The following is a 21,084-nucleotide window of genomic DNA, read 5'->3' as shown; positions in this document are numbered from 1 at the left end:
TGTCGGCCAGTTGGTCTGTCTGTCTGCCTCTCTGTTTTCCCTCTGACATGGGTCACTGTAGATGCGGGACTGGTTGGCACAGCTTCTTGAAGAAACTCTTTGATGCCGACTGGAACACTGGGTATGTGCCACTGGGTCTGTGCCGGCCTTTAATGAACCTCTTTGATGCTGACTTCGATCACTGGCTATGTGCCAGTAGGTGTGTGCTGGTCTTCAATTAATGTCTTGAACGCCAACTTGGGTAACTAGGTATGTGCTACTGGGAATGTGACACTCTACAATGACGAGAAAGATCCTTTATACTTCTCCTTTGCTGAGCAGAATCAAACACACATCATAATGGTTCCTCAAGGACAGCAACCCAACGCATTAGCAGGCTGGGCCACAAATGCACAGGGTGTCTCACATTTATTAAACGTCTTTCATGCGAATGCTTTCACAAGCTGCGTCATGAATGCCCTGGGTATGTGCCGCTCTGCAATGACCATCTCACTAACTTCGATCAATGAGTATGTGCTATGGAGTGTGCGGCAAGCGAGGGAACCATTCTCAGCATTCGCAGGCACCGGCGCGCTACACTACTCGCCTGGGAGGCCGTGTGCGAACTTCTCGGCAGTGCCACTAGATGATGCAGTGTATCCAGAAAGAAGCGCGAAGAGACCAGCCTGGTTGCCACATGATGCGTTTCCCAGCGTTCGCCACGCACTGGCCCATCACGCATTTTGGAGGCCATGCGCAGGCTTCGTGTCACCGGCACTAGATAGCACCGAGTGCTCTTAAAGGGCCCCACACCAGGCCCCATAGCAAATTTTGGTCATATGCCGGAAGTTGTTACGTGTCCTCTAGGGAGCGTTCTGTCACAAAAACTTTTCTAATTGGCTCATCAATAGCAAAGATAAAAATATTTCAGTGCCGCGAACACATGATTTCAGAAGGCAAGCTTCACTGCCAAGTGAGACACTCTCTCCTCTTGCCCCTCAAGCCTCCGCAAGCGAAATTCCTTCCCTACGTTCTCCCATACTAGATCTCGAGGATCACATGACGCATATGTCACGGGCCCCGCCTTAATATTTTTTTTCTCTTTGCTTTATTGCAGTACGGCGCACTTCCACTGATGGCGTCGTGTGCGAGCTGTTGCGATTGCCTCGTTTCACGCAGCACTCGATTTTACGCGCTGTGAACGAGGACACTTCACTAGCGGTATAAGTCAGTGCTACACGAATACTGAGGCAGACACAAGCGGATCATAGAACATGTTCCCGCGCTGGAACACGGTAGAAAAAGACATAGTTTCGGTATCTGCGCGCGCAACTGTACAACGTGGGAACAAGCAGATGAAGTGGAAGTACATCTCTCTTGCTGCGGTCCGAAGTAAAGCAAAAACATGCAGACACTCGGTCTGCGTGTTTTATTATTTCTCTAAGCTTTAATTCGTCTATTCAAGCAACATATTACACAAATAACAAATGTTGCCTTGAATAATTCTTGAAGTCACGTGTCACCACAAGCAACGTCACAGCACAAACATGTGTAGGTAGGCGCATTAGCATGTGTATGTCATCCTCCAGCTTGGAGTGCGGCGGCCACTCTGGAGAAGGGAAAACGGCGTTCAGTTTGAAGTTTCAGATCTTTCTGCGGTGCATAGCGAGGTAATACGTTGCAGACACAATCATTATCATATCATCCATTGTATGCTCTGCGCTTGTCAGCTCGAAATGGCCAGACCTAGTGAGGGGTCCTTTAAGCAAGAAAGAGGAGTTCCGCTGTAGTACATGCCTCATAAATAACTTTTTCTGACAGTGCCAATACATTGTGTCGCTATATTGATTCAATGTAATTGCATTACTGTCGACAGTCATTGTGAGATGGTTTCTGCCACGATTTTTTTAGAGTACACAAATTACTATGTATACGTATGCTATTAAAAATGACCTGAATTCAGTGGTGCGTTTCAAACATTCCTGATGATGTAACATGGGTAGCCAAGAAGATTGCTCGCCCAAGTGACATCATTCACCCACCCTATGTAGCATGGGAAGGGGCTGCTGAAAATGCAGGGGAGTGCCGCCACTGTGATAGGTAGGGATGCACATTTTTAAAACCTTATAATAAATTTTGTGCTTTACAAGGGCCGCTTAAATCTCTCCTAAGGATCAGAAGGACCCACCCTACCGGCTCTGAACGTTTGTACAAAATTATCAAAATCTTTTCAGGTCCCTTTAACAAAGCTCGACATGCTATGTGTCATGGTTACTTAGGAGCTATGGGATCAAATGAAAGCTGGGGTGGCCACGTTTGAATGGGGGTGAAATGCGAAAATGTTTATGTACTTCAACTTAGGTGCATGTGGGTGGTCAAAATTATTTAGGGCCCTCCATAATGATGTCCCTCATAGACAACCCTGCAGCTTTGAGACTTTAAACCCCAACTATCATCAAGCATCAAAGCTAGCAATGTGTCCCTTCCATCAGTGGCTTTTCCTGGGTCTTCAGCTATAGTTGGCATTCAACATGCTCAAAGCTACAACCACCACCAGCCATTGCCCCAATGGTGGAGTGCTCGACTGTGGTAAGGTCAGCCTAATTAACAACAGACCAAGCACACAACAGTGAATGCACAGTTATAGGCTTTTTGCTTTCCAGTTTTACCAATACAAAACAAAAATATTACCAGGAAAGTCCACTCAATTTAAACTTGTTATGAACAATACTGCTCTTCTGGCTCCTCCAGTATTTCCATCAAATGAGCACAATACAATGCTAACATTGTGACTAAGTAGAATAGCAACTGCTATCACATGCTTCTTTTTTCTGCCCCCTAGACTGCAGTGGTAGGGTAAGTAGATAATGGAGGTAACAAAATTAGTGTAACGAGTCAAAATTGCCATATCTAAAATGATACAAGCAAAGCTTTTATTGCCAAGCTCCATTCCTTGTTAGAATAAGAGCACATGTCAGTGCAAGCCCTTGCTCTATGAAGCTCAGTATAACATAGTATTAAATTTAGTTCAAGATGTTTTTTAAGAAGCTGGAATGGTTCACATACTGGAATTTTCAATTAATTAGTTAAACAGAGAAATCCATCAACAGAATATTTTTTTTCACTAATTTTCTGCTTTTGTTAATGCACATTGGTTTAAACAAGGCTCTCACTTTCATGCCACTATTTTTGCCGTGCCAAGGCATGGAAGGAGAGCATTCTCGTCATTGTGTGCAATAAAGGCTGCCTCAAGAAAATATGGATGCCTAGAAGGCCCCACTAAAGGTGTTCACACATTTGATCAAATATAACAAACCAATGCAACATGCTTTACACTTGCTGCTGCGGTGTTAGAAGGGTGAGACAATGAGTGAGGGACTTGTTCCTGATTTCCACATATGCAGAATGACCAGTGCTGGTACACATTCAGCCAAGGGTTCTTTGATGAGAAGTGACTGTGCCTACAACAGTTGCCCTCACTCCAACACTCCTGTTTGGTTGTGTAAATATGTAAAAGAAAAATGGGAAGATGGATTAAGTGTGCCTCACATTGATGCATGTAAGGTGCTCAAGTAAATGTGGCCAATGACTCTTCAAAACTTGACCAAAGAAAACTGGTGCAAATTAAAACTTGCAATGTGCTTCTCTGGACACAGTACTCACTTGGAGGAAGGTGATCATTGTGTAGACATTTGGTGTGAGCTGTGTCGCTGCAAGCTTTATAAGCTTTTCATATTTGCTGCAGAAGCTACCAAACTTCGAGGTGTAGAGTGACAGATACTGCAAAGAGTCGTAAAAATAAATAAAATGACCAACAGCAGTGAGTTAGGCCCATTTAGAAATTAAAGGCTATGGACCCTGATGAATTTTGTAGCTCTATTGACTACAGGCTGCCTGGAAAGCCAGTGCCTGCATTTTTGTAACTTGGAAATAATAGCCTACGTTGGTTTTAGTACAAAGAAGTAGAAAAAGTGGGGAAAAGACATAATAAAGTGAGGCTGGGAGAAGAAGGGGTGTTTAGAGAAAGCAGAACCTGCTTCAAGTTAAAAAGGTCCGCCCCCTTGTTGCAGTTTCACTTTTTAGTCATTTTAGTGCTTATGTTTTGTGGCTGCTTTATAGACTAGGACCCTGAAACCCCAGCAGAATGCTGTTTTTTGCAATTGTTTATCAAGTATGAGGACAAGATGTGCAAACTGCATTCGACCAATCACAGTGAACATAATATAGCGTCATATCCACTGCCAAAAAATCACCGCCGCTGCATGCTACTGCAGTTGGTGGGGATATACATTTCTCGAGAAGACTAAAATACAAGTACACCGATGTTGGCGATGTCGTGGTTACCAAGGCATCATCAATACTAATTCTGTACTAACAAAGGATAAAAACTGCCGTATATGCTTAGTCTGCATCCCAGGGCCCCTTTGTGTGCTAGCAAAAGCAGACACAATTTTCCTCAGTTTTTTTGCACTTTCGTTGAACAAGCAACAGGTTTCCACTGTACCAGTTTGCTAAGGCCAGCAAGTGAATTGTACAGCCGAGTGAGCTGCTTCATGACAGTCTCAGTGCACTGGCCAGCTGGCAGCTGAGACTGGGTCAGCTCTATGAAGATTGCCACCAGGTAGCCAAGCTGCCGGCACAGACCCACTTCCTGGACCTGTCTTGAAGATCCTGCAGAATCTAACAGTGCAAGGAATAGTGTCACATCTATTGTTCCGAATAAAACTGTGGCAATAAACTGAGAAAATATCTTTTGTGTACGAACTATAACTGTAGAAATGCATTCATGCACCCACATGCATGCACACACAATTTTCACATTCTAAGGAAAAGAAAAAAAGTAAATACAATTAGTAGCAGATAACTTGCACTTGAACCAATAATGGCATGAGAACGAAGACTTGTAGCATATCACTGAATTTGAACTAATAACATGAGAAAACAAAGGCTTTAACAGCTTAAATTTGTCACATGGTGTTAATGCATGGTCACCTATGGAGCACTAGGTTAGCTAAATGACAGCAGCAACCCATTGTGCAGTCACAAAAAAAGCCAAATCACAAAACAATACCTTCACTGTCACTGTCCTTCATATGTGCCTCCAAAGCAGTACAGGATCTGACCAGTGCCAACAACCAGTCAATACGCTCATGAACTTTGTGGATGTGCTCGAGAAGTGCTGGCACCAGTGATGCTACTGTCTTGGCATTGATAAGGGAGAACACTTGCTTAGTGGAGAGCTCCACATCCTGTAAAAGTTAAGAAAGTACAGGTTGTATTGTATAAGTTTATTTGACAGAAATCAGATGATAAAGCAAAGAGGACGTACCTCATCCACATCTCCAAGGTTGTAATGAAAGCTGACAGCAATATTGCCAAAGTTCTTGAGACAGTCATGTGTCTGGTGGCTCACAGTAAGATAAAATGAGAGTAGACTGCGAGCAACAGCTGGGTCGGCTGGTGAGGTGGAAGACAACCATTTCTTTATTCATCATTATGCCTGCTGTCTACCAAAGCAGAATAAATATGAAGAAAGAAGTGACAAAGCCTGAACAAGCATTTAAAGAAATGTATAAGAAAGAGAGCATAAAGCTGTGAAAATCCACACCTGTAATAGCACACTGATTATTACCAAGCTAGTTCAGTGAGTCAAATGACAACACATTGAGATGCATATTAAATAGAACTGTGTACTCATTTCCTTGCTTCAGATATTCAATATTACAGTGAAACTTAAACGCAATATAACATCACGGCATTTAAAAACAACTATTGTATTCAAACAAGGTTTCTTTTGGTAAATCCGTTCTGCGGATGCCTGCAAATTGGGGGAAATTACATGAAAGGGGAAAATTGTCATCCATTTGAATTGTAACAGGAAGCACCAAAGGAAACCGATCCAGATTTCTTAGAAAGCCTCACAGCTGAAGAAAAATTTGTGCTGGTCCGGGATTCGAACCCGGGACCAATGCTTTCTGAGGCTGTTTTCTTGTAGCTTCCTGCTACAATTCAGGTGGGCTACAATTATCCCCTTTTAAGGCTTCCTTTTTGCTATAAGCAGCTCACCACAGCTACGAAGTTAAGCGAACACATTATTATGATGTCCTCAATGTTGTTAATAAAAAAAAAAGATTCTTAACTCTCCTTTGGCAATACAAAATGCATACAAAATGAAAAAAAAAAAAAAAAAAAAAGCACTTTTCTTGTTAACCCTTTGACTGCCAATGACGAGGTATCTGATGATGATGATTTATTGGCAGCCCCTTTGAAACAGGGCGATGACAAATAGTCGCCTAGCCTGCTTGAATTACTCAGGTATACTCCACACACTTTTCTTCTAACTTTTTTTGAATAAGTCTCTTTAATCCTTTTTTTCTTTCCCTCAAAAACTTCTCTGTCTACCTTGTACATATGCCTGTAACGGATCCGGTTATCTAGATCTCTTCCCTGCATTTTTTCCACCAGTACTCTAAATGTAGCGTCCACTTTCAACTCGCCATCCCAATGAGCATCCTCTGGTTCCAACGATGAATTAACTCATTGTGAACATTTGGCAATTTTTGCATATGTGTACGTGTTGTTTCTTGTAATTTTCACAAGAAAATAAACAGAAAGAAAGAAAGTACACAATAAGTTCCAGCAATTTTCTTTTCTTTTTTTTTTTTTTTGCAGCCCTAAAAATGTTTTTGGAATTTGTAACGGCAGTTAAGGTGTTAATAAGGAGTTTCTTGCCGTTCAGTTTCAATTTATAGTTGTTTTTCACATCAACATATTTTTTATAAATGTAAGAGGCCCCAAAGTCATAATGGGGACCCCCTGTTAGCAATGAAAACATAGCTACATTGTAACAAGCAGCAGCAGCAGCAGCAGCAGCAGCAAAGAAGTACAAGGTAAGGCTAATGTGCGTTGTATGTTTAAATGATTCAGTAGTGCATGATTCCTTGATGCTAATAGATAATGAGCTCCAGAAAGATGCTGACAAAGAACAAAAGTAAAATCTTCCACAATTTATCCTTGTTCGAGGTAACAAAAAATAATTCTATAAGTCAAGACAAGTCAAACCTGATTGAGGAAATTCTACAGGAAGGATTAATTGGATAGATAGCGTGGCATTAAAAATTTGTGCACCAGAATACCAAGATTATGTTTTATAAAGGTATACCGAGGCAGAAAGAATCCTGTGTCCAGAGCAAAGAGTAAGCATAAGGTGAATGAGAACAAAATTATATAAGCTTGGCTCTGTATGTGGTGTTGTAGGTGTGATAAATACGATCTGTATGCTGCCTTAAGAAAGAATACGATAGTTGCATGAGTATGAAATAAGGCACGGTAGAGAGCAAAAAAAGGTCTTCAAGTTGAAGTAGCAGTGAATTTCAATGCATTTAAGCTATGTGCAAGTTTTCACCTTAGAAAAGAGACTCATCAAATTCAACATACACGATGAAAGGACCCCACTTGTGGATACAGAGTCAGATATTCCCCGGGGATGATTAAACTTATCTTGGCATGCAGTTTTGTGGACTCAAAAAGAATCAGAATCACACATGATTCGGACTCACTTAAGCTCATCCAGACTAACAGAAGCTTCGATTCACTGGGACTCGCGAAGTCTAAAGACTCAAAGTGAAGGAACCGTACATATGGCAACCACAGTGAAAAATTTAATAATTTTGTCAAGTTTTTAATAAATCTTGACAGTTCAGACCCCATATGGGCACCTTGTTGATTGTGAATAAGGCTCCCGTGTGAGGGCTGAAATATGAAGTTTTTAATAATTTTTCACCTTGCTTGGCATCTGTCCCGTTTCTTCATTACTTTTCTCGACCAGATGAGATTTCATTACTCTAACCTCCGCTCACTAAGACTCAGTCCCACTTGGGTTCACTTTGTCTCGCTCAGTGTCATCGGGACTTACTCACACTTAGACTCACAGGGGACTCTGAGCCTCAGTAAATTAATAAGTGAGTTTACTTCTCCACGGTTACAAATGATGAGGATAGTGCAAAGATGCAGCAAACAGGACTGTCACAGCTGGGAGTGTAATAAAAGAAACAAAAATGAAAACAGAGGGAATGAGAGAGAAATGTACTGCTGCTATGCAAGACTGATGCATGCTAACATCTTCCAAAAATATGTGTATGCCGCGGTGAGTGTAAAAAGTGAGACATGAGCGACAAGCCTAGGAAGAGTTCTATTAGATTAAATGGCTGCAACTTATCTGTTACTGAGCTTTTATTTTGAAAAGGTTTTTAGAAATAACCTTCCATGACTAGTGCTTTAAGCTGTTGGTTGGGAAAAATATTTTTGACTGAACACGGTTTCAGGGCTCTTTATTGAAGGCCTCTGCAATGCTTTTGACAACTACATAGTGTAGCTGGTCAGTCGAGCCATCCTATATTTTAAAAGTAAGAACGCTAAAATATATTTTTCATGCTCCACTATTTCTTCAGGTGTGTCTTAAAGCCACCAATTTCAATATTGCAGGCACAAGCCACCGTATTTCTCGGCTCACCCTAGCACGCTTTCACTCGCACCTAAAGCGTACAGTGCAAAGGAGGTGATAGGGTCTTATCGCACTTGGACTTAATGTAGAACATGATGCTGCTCCACTTCGGCAGTCGCTCTTGGCAGCGCAATGCAATTTGAGAGGTGTGTTCGCAAGCAGCTGCGTTTATTTCAACCATTTCAACATCTGTGTTCATGGAAGTTTTCAGTTAATGTCTCAGTATTCCTTCGCGACAGCAGCGAAATTTCGTTATATTGAATTTGCGTATAGACACACTTCATTATATTGAAGTTCTAAATACATGGTTGTTCTATGGACAAGAAGTTATAAAAAGTTATACTTCACTATATCGAGAATTTTGTCATATTGAAGTTCGCTAGATCGAAGTTTAACTGTAGATACTAGTATTTCAATGAAGCACTACAGAATATTCAGACACTTTGTGGCCTTCATTGTGCGCAAAAAATCAGTTGGTGAGTGTACATTGTTGGGTTTATGTATTTTCCATGAAAGCAACAAGGTATTTAGCAGTGGGCAAAGGTAGGCGGACTGTTCAACAGCTCGCTGCCTGACTAATATCAAGTGGAGGGTGGCTGCTTCCCTCAAAGTACAGCATAGATATAGCAGCACTGCTCCAGATCTGCAGGTGCCCACCATTAAATATTGTTCTATTACAAAAGAGAGAGAGAGAGTGAAAGAAGGGACGAAGGAATGAAGGCCTACTTATGCTTTGCTGCTTGCAGATTTCCTTCATCCAATCTTGAAGGTCACCAAACAGTAGGGAACCCGGCTCAATAAATCGGCACAGACAGCAACAGATACGCATTATGGGAATGAGCTCCTTCAGCCGTGTACTGTCTTCAGTCTGGCACAAGATGTCATTTACCAGTGCCTGCAGCATGTATTAATGTAATTTAAAGTAACATGCACCAGGTGAGACAAAACAGACAGTAAAAAGGCCTCCACAGAAGTGCATAAACAAATGAGAAGCCATTGCAGGCCTCCAACCTGTTACTACAAGATGTATCATAAAAGATAAGCATAGAACAACTTTTTCTCTACGAAAAGAAAGAAAATGCTACATATTGACCTGGCATTTACGTCTTCTCTAGCACTGAAACCTATAGCAACTTTAGCAGTGGAAATAATGTTTTAGTTTTTCCCTTTAAAAAGAAGTATGGAAGCAGCTCGTCATAACAGGCAGAAAGTTAGAAAATAAACATGTTATTTCAACAATTTATACAATTGAAATCAGCGCACAAAAATATCAGGGTGCTTATTTATTCTTAGCATGCTGTGATGCTTCGATCGACAATGCATGCAGTCATGGGTTGTTTTGTGGAGGACAGTAGAGATATGTTTCCTCGCAAAAGAACAAATATGGCGACAAAATTTATTGTTTGCATGAGCTATACTTTTTCTTAGAACTATTATTGATGCAAAATAAGTAATAAAAAGAAAATACCATCGTGTTTATGATAAAGATAGTGTGGGACCTGCCATGGTACAGGAGCTACTACAGTGAAATCTCATTACTACGAACACCACATTAACAAACTTTTCAGATTAGCGAACTTTTCAGAAATTCCCTGTTGACTTCTTATGTTTTCAATGTAAAAATATTTCAGTACTACGAACTTCAGAATACCGAACTTTCCAGAATAACAATCGTTATTCAGTTTCAGAGTCATGTTAAAGGGACATTTAAGGCAAATACTAAGTCAAGCTAAAGTGATAGATTAGTGCTCGAGAATCTCTAAGGCGTCAATATTACTGCGAACAGAGCCTTAATAATCACGAAATTGAGGTAAATGCAGGACACGATTAGAGACTCCCCAGGGATATCCAAGCACTTGCCCGATGACGAAAGCACTCCTCAGTTAAATTCTGTCACTAGTGCTCAACTACTCGCTGCAAAAAACATCCTTGTGTTGTATTATAAGATTAAATAAAATGCTACTTGTCCAATTCTATTTCATTTTTAGAAAAAAAGAACTCACTGAAATTGCCGTTCACAATGATGCGGGCGATCGAACGGTTTCGTTTGCACTAGACTCTGCACCACCCACGCGTTCGTGTTTCAGTACTTTCCTGATCGCGTAGTGCTGCGTTGGTTTTGCTGGCTAGCGAAACTCGCACAAACTGGAAGCAGCAGAGAATTCAACTTCCATGTGATGTCGCTGGATGACTGAACAGTCTACGCCACTTGACCAAAAAGCAGCTGCAGCGGCGAATCTACTGCTCTGTCTTAACTTGGTACTGCTGTCTGTCGGGCACCGTTTTACTCACTGACAGCAGGCAGCAAAGGGTGGTCATGGCGTATGCGTCAGCACTCCCCCTTTGGGTGGGGGGAGATTTGAATTTAGAAAAAGGCATTCGGACCCTTCAGATGCAATTTTCTCGTAAACTATATCTTTTCTTGGCATGAAACAAGGGTAGCAAGGTTTCTGGGATGGTATTTAAACAGTCCACATCAACTTAGTATTTGCCTTTAGTGTCCCTTTAACAATGCCTCAGTATTACAAACTAATATTCAAAAGTCTGGGATTTCTTACATTTCCCTGTATCCTTCATGGCAGCCGAAAGAGTAGGTTAGCAGACAACAAGGCACAGAAAGCAGACGCCGCGGCGCACACGTTCAGAAAATCTGAGATGGCGCTCAATAAAAAAAAGCAGGAGAGAATTTTTATCTACTGCGGAGGCGACGACGCACTGGGTTTTGTGAGCGCACGCTCTGCCCAGGCAAGTGTCGCCTAGCAACGCAGGCGTGTCTCTTCCTTCTTTCGCCTTTCTTTCTGCGCATGCCTCTTTCTTTCACACTTCTTTCTGCGGCCGTACTAGCTACACGTGTGGAGGAATGTAACCACCGTACTCTCGGGGATGCCACATGGTCGCACTTGGCACTTTGGAATAGTTCAGGTGTCCGCTTTGAGTGAGACAGTTGCAGTGTCCACGGCAAGGAATGTGAAAAACAAACAAACAACAAGAAACAATGTGCTTTGGAGGCGGCATGGAGCTTCCTTTTTGTCACTATTTTTCTCAGTGTCAGCGTCTGATTTGCATGCTTCACTTATTATACAGTGCTTTGGTGGTGCGTGGTGGAGGAATATATAGAAAATAGCAACAGCGTGGGCCAAGAGCCAATAGCGACGTTTTCATGGATAGCTCAAACGGTGACAACTTATGAACTGGTGGGTTGATGGGCGGAATAGTTAATTTTGGGGATTTCCCTATAATGACTTTGCAGAATAACAATGAATTTTCGGCAGTCCCGCGTGATTCCTTATATCGAGATATGACTGTACACTCGAAGCAACAAATACTTCTTGGAAGAAGAGAAAGGTTTTCGTCAGCTTGCATCAAACTCATAATGGCTATCTAAAGCAAAAATTAACACAAACCCAACGTCTATAAATGATCCGGCCTAGGTATTGACGGTATGAATACATCAATTAATGATGACGTTATCAAATTTTACTGACACTTGTACTAGAGTTGTGAGAAATACGCCCCATATTTTAAAACCAATATGTAAAGTTTTTTCAATAGTTCTGATATTTTTTGCAAGTATTCTGCAATTCAAATGTCTTTTTGCATTGTCAAAAAGTATGCCTTAACTGCATGGTGTGCCATATATGATATGCGATAATTTTTGCTCATAAATTTGCAACCAAGCATTTCTTCAGAACAGTGAGGTTAGTTTAGGCATCTGGCCTAAACAAAGGCTTGTTGAATTTTCTCAGAAGAATATAAAAATTCATGCAGTAAGAGGTAAAACTGAATACAGACCCCTAATGGCCCTAAGGCAACACAATACACAGCCTAGGTAAAAATGCAACAGAATGCAGCAGTGGTGCAAAAACAGACAAAAAGCTGCGGCAACTGAGTAAATTGTACTTATTATGAAGAAAAAGAATGTTATATTTTATTTTGACCTTCACTTAAACTAGAGCTATACGAAATCTCTCAAGCTAGACCTTTCGGCTAAAAATATTATTTAAAGTAACAATATATTTTGAATTGCTAGCCTTATTATTACCTTTTAATGCAAGGAATAGTTTAAAATTTTAGGAAACGATAGGACTACTTGTGCCATCCCTACTTTATTCAGTTATGCACAGGTTCTCCAGAATTGTGACAGAGAGGTGAGTAACACCTGTGCCACAAGTGTGCAAAAATGACATTAACTTGCTACTGCCTTAAATTTTAATGCTATTTGTGAGATGCTACATTGACAAACCTAATGTCTTTTGCCTTAATGTGATTAGCTAGTTAATGCGTTACCAGACCTCATTTGACTGAAAAATACATACTCTCGACGCCATAGCTTGCGCAGTGCAGTATAAATGAATCATTTGAAATAGCGTCTATCAGGGAAAAAACACTAGTCTACAAATACCTTTCAGCTACAAAACTCATGTCAGGAGTTGTGCACGACAAACTTTCTCATGTTAGCGTTTTGATGGCTTTGACACAGCAGGTATGATGGCTAGAACGGGGCAGTGTGACGGGCAGCGTATCTGCACTATGCGAGGAAGAAACGCGATGAGCGTCCAAACTTCCCGGCGCCGCTAGGGGCGCTGAAGCGCGCTTGTGTGCAAGGACAAGCCACGGCACATTCCTTGCAAGTGTAGCGCCAGCGAGGTCTGTCGGGCAAGCGTAGGCGTCTAGACCGCGCTTCTTTCCACGTCTATTGCGATTGCTTGGAAGCTGGGAAGCATCGCACATGTGCCACTGGTATTATTTTGAGGTGTGTAGTGTGTGATATTGTGCTGTTTATATGTTATGTGTTAGATAGTGCGGCGTGCCCTCATAGCGTTGAACGCATGAACATGTTTTGTACAGTTTAGTTTAATGGCAAAATTTTTTGCCTACGTTGCGATTCTGGCCTCACATTCACTGGAGAAGACTGAATGCAATGCAGACAGCGTGTTCACGCAAAAAATTTGACAGGCGAGGCCTATCGTACTCTGGAGCACACTAAAGTGCTATAGGGTTCATTCACATTGTTTTTTTCAACAGAGAAGCTCTATGCTTTCAGTGTGCACAATTTTATGCAGTTCTTGAGCAGTTCAACACTCCAAGTAGGATGCGAGCTCCATTGCAAAGAGCTCACTGTAAAAATGATCCAGTTTGTGGTGTTAACTAGGCTGCACTCTTTCACAAAATCTTTGAACAAGGACAAGGCACTTCAAAGGGAGTGCCAGGAACATTTTAAGTTAAGGAAAGTGAAGTAGAGTCTAGTGCTGAGCTCGGTCTGATGCATGCACGTAGATTACTGTACTATGTAATTAAGTGTTTCTTCTCGTCTAGTGGAACTGTACAACAAAAGCAGTGATGGAAAACATTTAGTGCATGTTGACGTTCGCCAAAGCGCCCACATATGAACCAATATTTTTAACAAAGCTAAAGCTTTTTAAAGGGCATGTTGCTGGCACATGCCGACACGAAGCGTAAACTGAATGACGTAGTGATGTTATTCCCTGGTTTATTGCGCGCAGACCCAGCGTTGTTTTTGTCTCTTTGTGTGTATGACTTTCTCAGCACCCAATGACTATATTTGCGACAGATGAGCAAATGAAAAAAAGATGAAAGTCGGCGCTTCGGGTTGTTTGTGTTCGTGGTCCACATTCGCTTGCGCTAACACCAAGCGTTTTAGTAAGAACCAACTCGTCCAGAGTGGTCTTCAAATGTGATCTTCCTCCTTTTTTAAATCGCATGGCTAAACACCTGCTATGGGTTCCAGTGTTGCAAATAATGAGTCTTTCCATTCTCTACTCTCCAAAGAAGTGTCACTCTTCTTAACAGCTGCAAACACTTTGTGATATTTGCACAGCGCATTACTTTAAAAATTCAAACGAGACGCAAAGTGAATGTGATGTGCGTGCTAGCTGCCATGTGCTGCCCCCTTCAAAAGCTGCACACCAGCTACAAGTAGCACCATCTACAACTTTCATTGCTTCTCTGTGTGCCCCACCGGCTCCCGCCCATAACACTGCCCCCTTCTAGCCACCATACAGGAGGTGCCATTTTGCTTTTGGGCTTTGGATTTGAAATGCAATGGCCAAAGTTGCAATGTTTGGTTACAATGTTGTAAAAGACAGCAACGTAGACTAATGGCACCACAATATTATGCTTACTTTTATACATTTCACTATTCCTGAAGGCAGATCAAACTTGTAAATGCATGTTAAATTTTTAATTAGTACGCTAAAGTTGCTCACTTTAGAAGAAGCTGTCATCAACATCGTGTCAAATGTAATTAAATTTATATGTGTGGCAGCTTTGCCGAAACAATAATGTCAGAGAGCTTAAGTAATTAATGATTGAATTTCGTTTTTATGCCCATGTGGGACAGGTATAACAAGAGCAAATGCGTTTACCTTGTACACCATATATTGAGATTTGATTAGCTCAGTCAGATCCAGAACTTCAGAAGAATCTATGCCCTCTGAAAAAGAAACGCAGAGAGTGAACATTTTCTATAGCATTTTCGGGAATCTGCTTGAGTGGCTAGCCCTAAACCTACAGAGCACACAAAACTGACACATGAACTGCAATTGAACAAATTAAGCAAAGAGGCTAAATGGACAAGTCAGAAACATTAAAAGAAGTCACATAAGTATTCCAATAATGGATTATTAAACAAAAAATTTGTGGATCCTTCCCTGCACACAGAAAGATATCCCAGTGTATAAAAGAACAGAACAATAAATGAGGATATAGATTGTGCCAGTTACTTTTATGATCATATTGCAGTCTAGGGAATGCATTTACTGATGCCAGCAAGTGGTTATGCTAATGCTATATGATGCTATAGAAGTCAAAAATCAAGCAATATTGGATGCACTAGAGATGCTCTTGCAATTAAAACGAACTGGCATTTCTTGCATGATGTCTACTTTACTGATACATAACCACTACAAAAGATTAACTAGTTCATTGTAACCACTTTTCCTTTCATTCATTCATTTGTTTTTAAAGTCCCGATTCCTATGCGTTATGACCTGCCAATGAACCATGTCACATGTGTCATGAACCACTGGCGAGTTACTGATCTTTGCTTCTTTTGGGACAGCAGTGGTATGTGCTGCCCCTGTAATTGGTGCTGAGAGGGAATATTCGAAACATAAAGAGTTACTACAGGTGCTCAATGCATCATACGCTGATGACCCACATTGCAGAGTCATTACTGAACATGATTGAAGGTTTTGAGGCTTTCATTTAGATTTAAGTTAAAATAATACTACTGCCTATGACCTGGCTACACATTAAATGTCACTTTTGTGATGTGTAACACTTTAAAATGTTCTGGAAAAAATAAAAAACAATATGAAAAGAAAGTAAAGTGGAAGACAAGAAGCACAAGGAGAAGAACAGGAAAAGGTAAGTAGCCTTAAAAATGCAATGGGTAAACTAAGGGACTGAGCTAAATCTTTCTAGTATAACGGTGATGGAACGAGAGAAAAATTAAAAAAAAAATCGAGGAGCTTCGCACGAAGGGCGAAGCACTGAAAGCGATAGCAAGGTTTAGGCATTGCGCTGAACGTCTTAGTACGGTACTCCCTAACAATACACGGAGGCAACACGTTGTAGGCAACTTTTTTCCTGCGCAGCGTAAACAGTGCCCTCGCAGCAACCAGACATCTCACAACGCTCGCATCATTAGGAGTGCCACCAGCTTCGCTGCAGGCATCGCACCTTGGCATTGCACAAGATGAGACCGAAGGAAAGTCGTCAACGTTTGTAGTTTGAAGGTTTACTGTCCGCACCGCAGAAGTCACTTTATACGCACAGTTACACAGTAAGAACGCTAGTGTTTGTATGCGCAACACTTATGCACATTGCGGAAGGCAGAACGCTGCCCTGTCTCAGCTGCAGAGCTGATTGAGTTGAGAATGCGCCTCCAGGGTCCATATAATTGTTATCGCGATACAACGCACCATGAGGTGATGTACACAAAGATACGTGTTCTTGTAAGTCTTACATGGGGTCTTTTCACTGGTGTCCACCACAATAATAATAATAATAAAAAAAAGTCAGAAATTGTGCAAAGAGGCTACACTACTAGAGCTTTAAGAAAAGTTTATCGTTTCAAAGGTGAAGAATAATGCCACCTTTGCTCCATTTATACAAGTGTTTAGAACATGCCAGGTGGCAGTGAGTGGACACAATTTGTAGGAGGAAATTGGGAAATGCCTGCTAATGAATTATGGAGTTTTATGTGCCAAAACCACAATTTGATTATGAGGCGCTCTATAGTGGAAGAACTCCGGATTAATTTTGACCACTAGGGTTTCTTTTATGTGCCCCCAATGCATGGGACACAGGTGCTTTTTCATTTCGCCTCCATCGAAATGCAGCCGCCGCGGCCGGGATTTGATCACGCGACCTCGTGCTTAGCAGCGCAACACCATAACCGCTAGGCCACCACGGCGGGAGGGAAGTGCCTTAAATATATAACTTTTCAGCAATAAAGAGTGCATTTCATGGTTAGAAACAGTTTGGGCAAACGGAGTAGTATGTCAACATTTTGTTCTGCATGAAACAGGCAGAATACAGGCAATTGTACCTAAAGTTGCAAGTAACAGTGGCAGGTGGTCAACATGATGCTTTGTCACACTGGAAACCAGGCTCCCAAGGCTCTCGATGCAGATGGCAGCAATATCACTATCAGATTCCTTAGACTTCTGCTTGCACACCTCAAGAAAAACCCTGAAATTAAGAGGGGATATGAATTGGAAGTCTCGAATATGATGCCCATAAAATGCTTGTGTGTGGTGCCTGTGTGTCCCATTGACTATTTATCCTGCGTAATGTCACTAGAACTTGCCTATGCCTTATTCAACACTTTCGCTTTCCCCAAAATGTTATAGTGTGGACCATACATTACTTTTAGATTCATTTTAAGAGAACTTCTTGTTGGGCATGTTTTTATCTATTCATTGTAACTATTTCAAGGCACTAAAAACCACACGGCACACAAAAGAAGACAACTGGACATAGCACCCACCACAACTGCTTTACTTTAAAGAACACATACACATATACCCTCTGTCAGTACCTGTGCAACAAACACATTCAGGATCAAATGTGTTATGATTAGGAACACTCAAAAACCTTTCCTTGATCTTGTACAATGATATGGAAGTTTCATTAATGTACAAGCTACTTTTCTAGCTGATATAGTATGCTTCCAACATTTTCCTGGCTTTCGAATCTTTACTTCTGGCAAAAACCAGCACGTCAGTCAGAAAAGCATGGCCCACAAGATCGTGAAGAGCTGCTTCTAATGTGCTTAGGTAAATTTGGATCCTCTTTATCTTGCTCAACATTTCGTTCATGTTCCCTGATTGACTAATTTGCACAGTGCTTGGTTTGTCCTATATAAGAACGACCACAGATTCATGTTTAGTCTGTCACACTTGGGTCATTCTGTGCAAAACCTCCCAGACCTTAAAAGCTACCCCCACCAATTCTCTTGAAAAAAATTGGGCTAGTTGGCTGCTGTGGGAATGAGGTTCTCCCAAAATATTTTTCAAGGAAAAAAAAAAAAAATGGTGAAGGAAGCGCTCTTTGAAGTTTTCCTGTAAAAGCAAATGTTGGTTAAAGGTAATTTTTTTAACTTAATTGTGAAACTAAGTAAAATGACAAACCTTATTTTATAATATTCTACTAGCGTTACTTTTTCACGTGACATCACAGGTGAACACATTTATTAATTTCCCACATTTAATTGGCTCAACAAAAAGCAAGAAATTGCACATTTTTATATTTTTTTTTTGTATATAAACATTGTTAATGTTTCAGCCATATTAATTTTTACAGCATTTTCTAGTAATATAGTTTCTGCTAAACGTATTGTTAGACAATCAAATTAAGTATTTTTCCTGAAAATTGCTTCTGAAGTTGCCAAAAGTCACTTTTTGACAATGTTCAGACCTAAATGAACTATTAAAGGGACCCTCACCAGGCCACATAGCAAATTCTGGTCATACACTGGAAGTTGTTACGTGCCCTGTAAGGAGAGTTCTACTGCGAGAAGTTCTCAAATTGGTTGATTAATAGCTGAGATAGAAATATTTCAAATGCCGCGATCCTATGATTTTAAGAGGCGAGCATCACTGTCAACACAGACACTCTCTCCACTTTCCCCGTCCAGTTCCACAAGCGAAATTCTTTCCCCGCGTTCTTCTACACCAGAGCCGGAGGATCGACAGATACGTCACAGGCCTTGCCTTCTTTTCTTCTCTCTCTCGCATTTCTGCTGTGTGGCGCGCTTCCAGTGATGGTCTCGCGTGCAAGCCGTTGGGTTTGTCTCGTTTCTTACAGCAGATGATTTTGCATGCTCTACATGAGAACACCTTAGCGGTATAAGTCAGTGTCACAGTCACAAGCACTGAAGCAGACAAGGGAAGTGGACAGAGCATGATCACAGTGCTGGAACACGGTAGAAAATGACAGTTTTGTTCTCTGCACACATGACTGCACAACATGGGAACAAACAGACAAAATGGAAGTACATCTCTCTTATCCTTTACTGCCAGTTGTCGCAAATTCACAACATACTGAATGAACCTGGCCAAGCAGCTCGCAAAACGTTTGCTGCCTTCAACGGTGGTGGTCATGTGTTTGCAACAAAGAGAGCGTTGCGCTCCAGACATGCAGCACAATCTCGTATAAGGTATTGAAAATTGGAACCCAGTGTTGTCGATCGGCTCGCGGACAGCGCGAGCCATGTGCGACAACTCTCACTTCTTCGTTTTTTGCCTAACCAAAGTGGGTACAAGCTCCCGCGAAATTTTTTCTATTTACACGTGTTCAGGCAACTGCCCATGATGTGTTACATTGTCTAAAAACACATTTTTTTTTTTGCATGCATCTTACTTTCGTGGTATGTCGCAAATTTACGACACTCGGCCATTTGGGTACTTTGCGATGACTGCAGGTAAGACGAGTCTGTTTTTGATTTTGTGGTAGAGAATGGACGTTGGATCCTTCTATGGAAGAAAACGGCTTCGCACGCGCCTGCCACCCGAGGATAAGAGTAACGACAGCTGTCTTAGTGACAGTGATGACGACGATGTAGACTATGATCCTCATGCAGAAGCATGAGCTGCACCATTGGGAGAGTCTTTATTGAGCAGTGAAGATGAAGACAGTGACATGGTGGATTTACCAACTGCCTCTGCAAAAGAGACAGTGAAGTGGAAAAAAAAGACTGTCAAGAAAAGCTGGAAATACCATTATGGAATGCCACTCACATGACACTGTACGAGCGCCTACTGAATATTTAAAAGAATTTTTTGATGACAGCTTCCTGGATTAAATCGTCAAGCAGACCAAGTTTTTTTTTTTTTTGCAATGCAAAGAAAAAAGAAAGAAAGAAAGGAAAAACAAGGGGCTGGTCTTGACTCGTGAAGAGTTGGAACAGTTTCTCAGACCATCACATTCATGTAGCTCTGTCGGCTCCCAAGAAGTTGGCTATACTGGACGGCAGAGTGTAGGATCCCAATGGTGGCTGATACAATGTTGCGTGATCATTGGGAGGCAATCAAGTCAAGCTTGGATTTCAATAACAATGAAGACATGCCCTCACCCGACGATCTACAGATGGATTGTCTTTTCAAGGTTCGGCCAATTACTGACTCTCTCCTTCAAAAATTTCAGACTATTCCAAAAAATGCAACCCCTTTGTATTGACAAGCAACTGGTTTCATTCAAGGGTCGCTGTAACCTCAAGCAGTATATTCCCAGAAAACCTCATAAATGGGGTTACAAAAATATTTCTTCTGTGCGACTTGTAGGGAATCGTACATTCATTTGAAATATACACAGGGATGATAAAGGCTGTTCCGGGAGAGCCCGCCATTGGTGCCACTGTGAACGTAGTTTTCAAGTTGTGCCAAGTTATCTAGCCAGGATTGAACCATCTTCTTTTTCTGTGACAATTGGTTTACATCACTAAAGCTTTTTACTGCTTTGGCAAAGAAGGGTGTACACTGTCTTGGAACAGCACGCACTTACCGCCTACAAGGTTGCCCTCTGCCTACCGATGCGAGCTTGAAAAAGAATGGCCGAGGACCATTTGAAGAATTCGAGACGGCAATTGATTCCTCAAAAATAATTGCACTGAGAAGGTACAACAACCGAGCGGTAACAACAGTGAGCACGTCCGTATACAAGTAGGAACGCATGCAAAAGAAGATCGTGCAGGTTGATTGTCCAAGTGCTGCGAGTATCTACAACAAGTCGATGGGCCGCATCGACCAACCTGATGCTCTCATTGCATTTTACAGAATCCACATAAGGTCAAGAAAGTTTTATCTGAAGATATTCTTTCACTTTGTGGACATGGTCATCGTTGCCAGCTGGCTGCTTTATAGACGTGACTGTGCTTCACTAGGTGTTCCTGCCAAGCAGTGGATGGACCTCCTCAAGTTCAAATTTTACATCACCACATGTCTATTGAAGCAGGGCAAGGACATTACAGTGAAAAAAAGGGGAAGACCGTGCTCATTATCAGTGGAAGCTAAGCTTAAATGCAAGAAAAAAAAGAGGGCCAATGAGACCCTTGCCAGTCGCTAGCATCTGCATGA

General features: G+C 41.5%; 1 protein-coding gene across 2 annotated transcripts in view; it reads right to left on the bottom strand.

Moving 5' to 3' along the window:
* Positions 1-21,084, bottom strand: part of FANCI (Fanconi anemia complementation group I) — a 97,186-nt gene that overhangs the window by 9,938 nt on the left and 66,164 nt on the right. For both annotated transcript variants that reach the window (XM_050191107.3, XM_055061425.2), the window contains 7 exons: positions 17,058-17,200; positions 14,869-14,936; positions 9,209-9,377; positions 5,309-5,436; positions 5,051-5,228; positions 4,484-4,659; positions 3,643-3,759 (listed from right to left, as the gene is read on the bottom strand). In XM_050191107.3, the coding sequence (XP_050047064.2) occupies positions 3,643-3,759; positions 4,484-4,659; positions 5,051-5,228; positions 5,309-5,436; positions 9,209-9,377; positions 14,869-14,936; positions 17,058-17,200 (979 nt within the window). The remainder of the gene's footprint in view (positions 1-3,642; positions 3,760-4,483; positions 4,660-5,050; positions 5,229-5,308; positions 5,437-9,208; positions 9,378-14,868; positions 14,937-17,057; positions 17,201-21,084) is intronic.

Source organism: Dermacentor andersoni, chromosome 1 (assembly GCF_023375885.2).
Source record: "Dermacentor andersoni chromosome 1, qqDerAnde1_hic_scaffold, whole genome shotgun sequence".
Classification (NCBI taxonomy): domain Eukaryota; kingdom Metazoa; phylum Arthropoda; class Arachnida; order Ixodida; family Ixodidae; genus Dermacentor; species Dermacentor andersoni.
The sequence above is the reverse complement of the archived record's forward strand: the minus strand, read 5'-3'. Positions and strand labels throughout refer to the sequence as shown.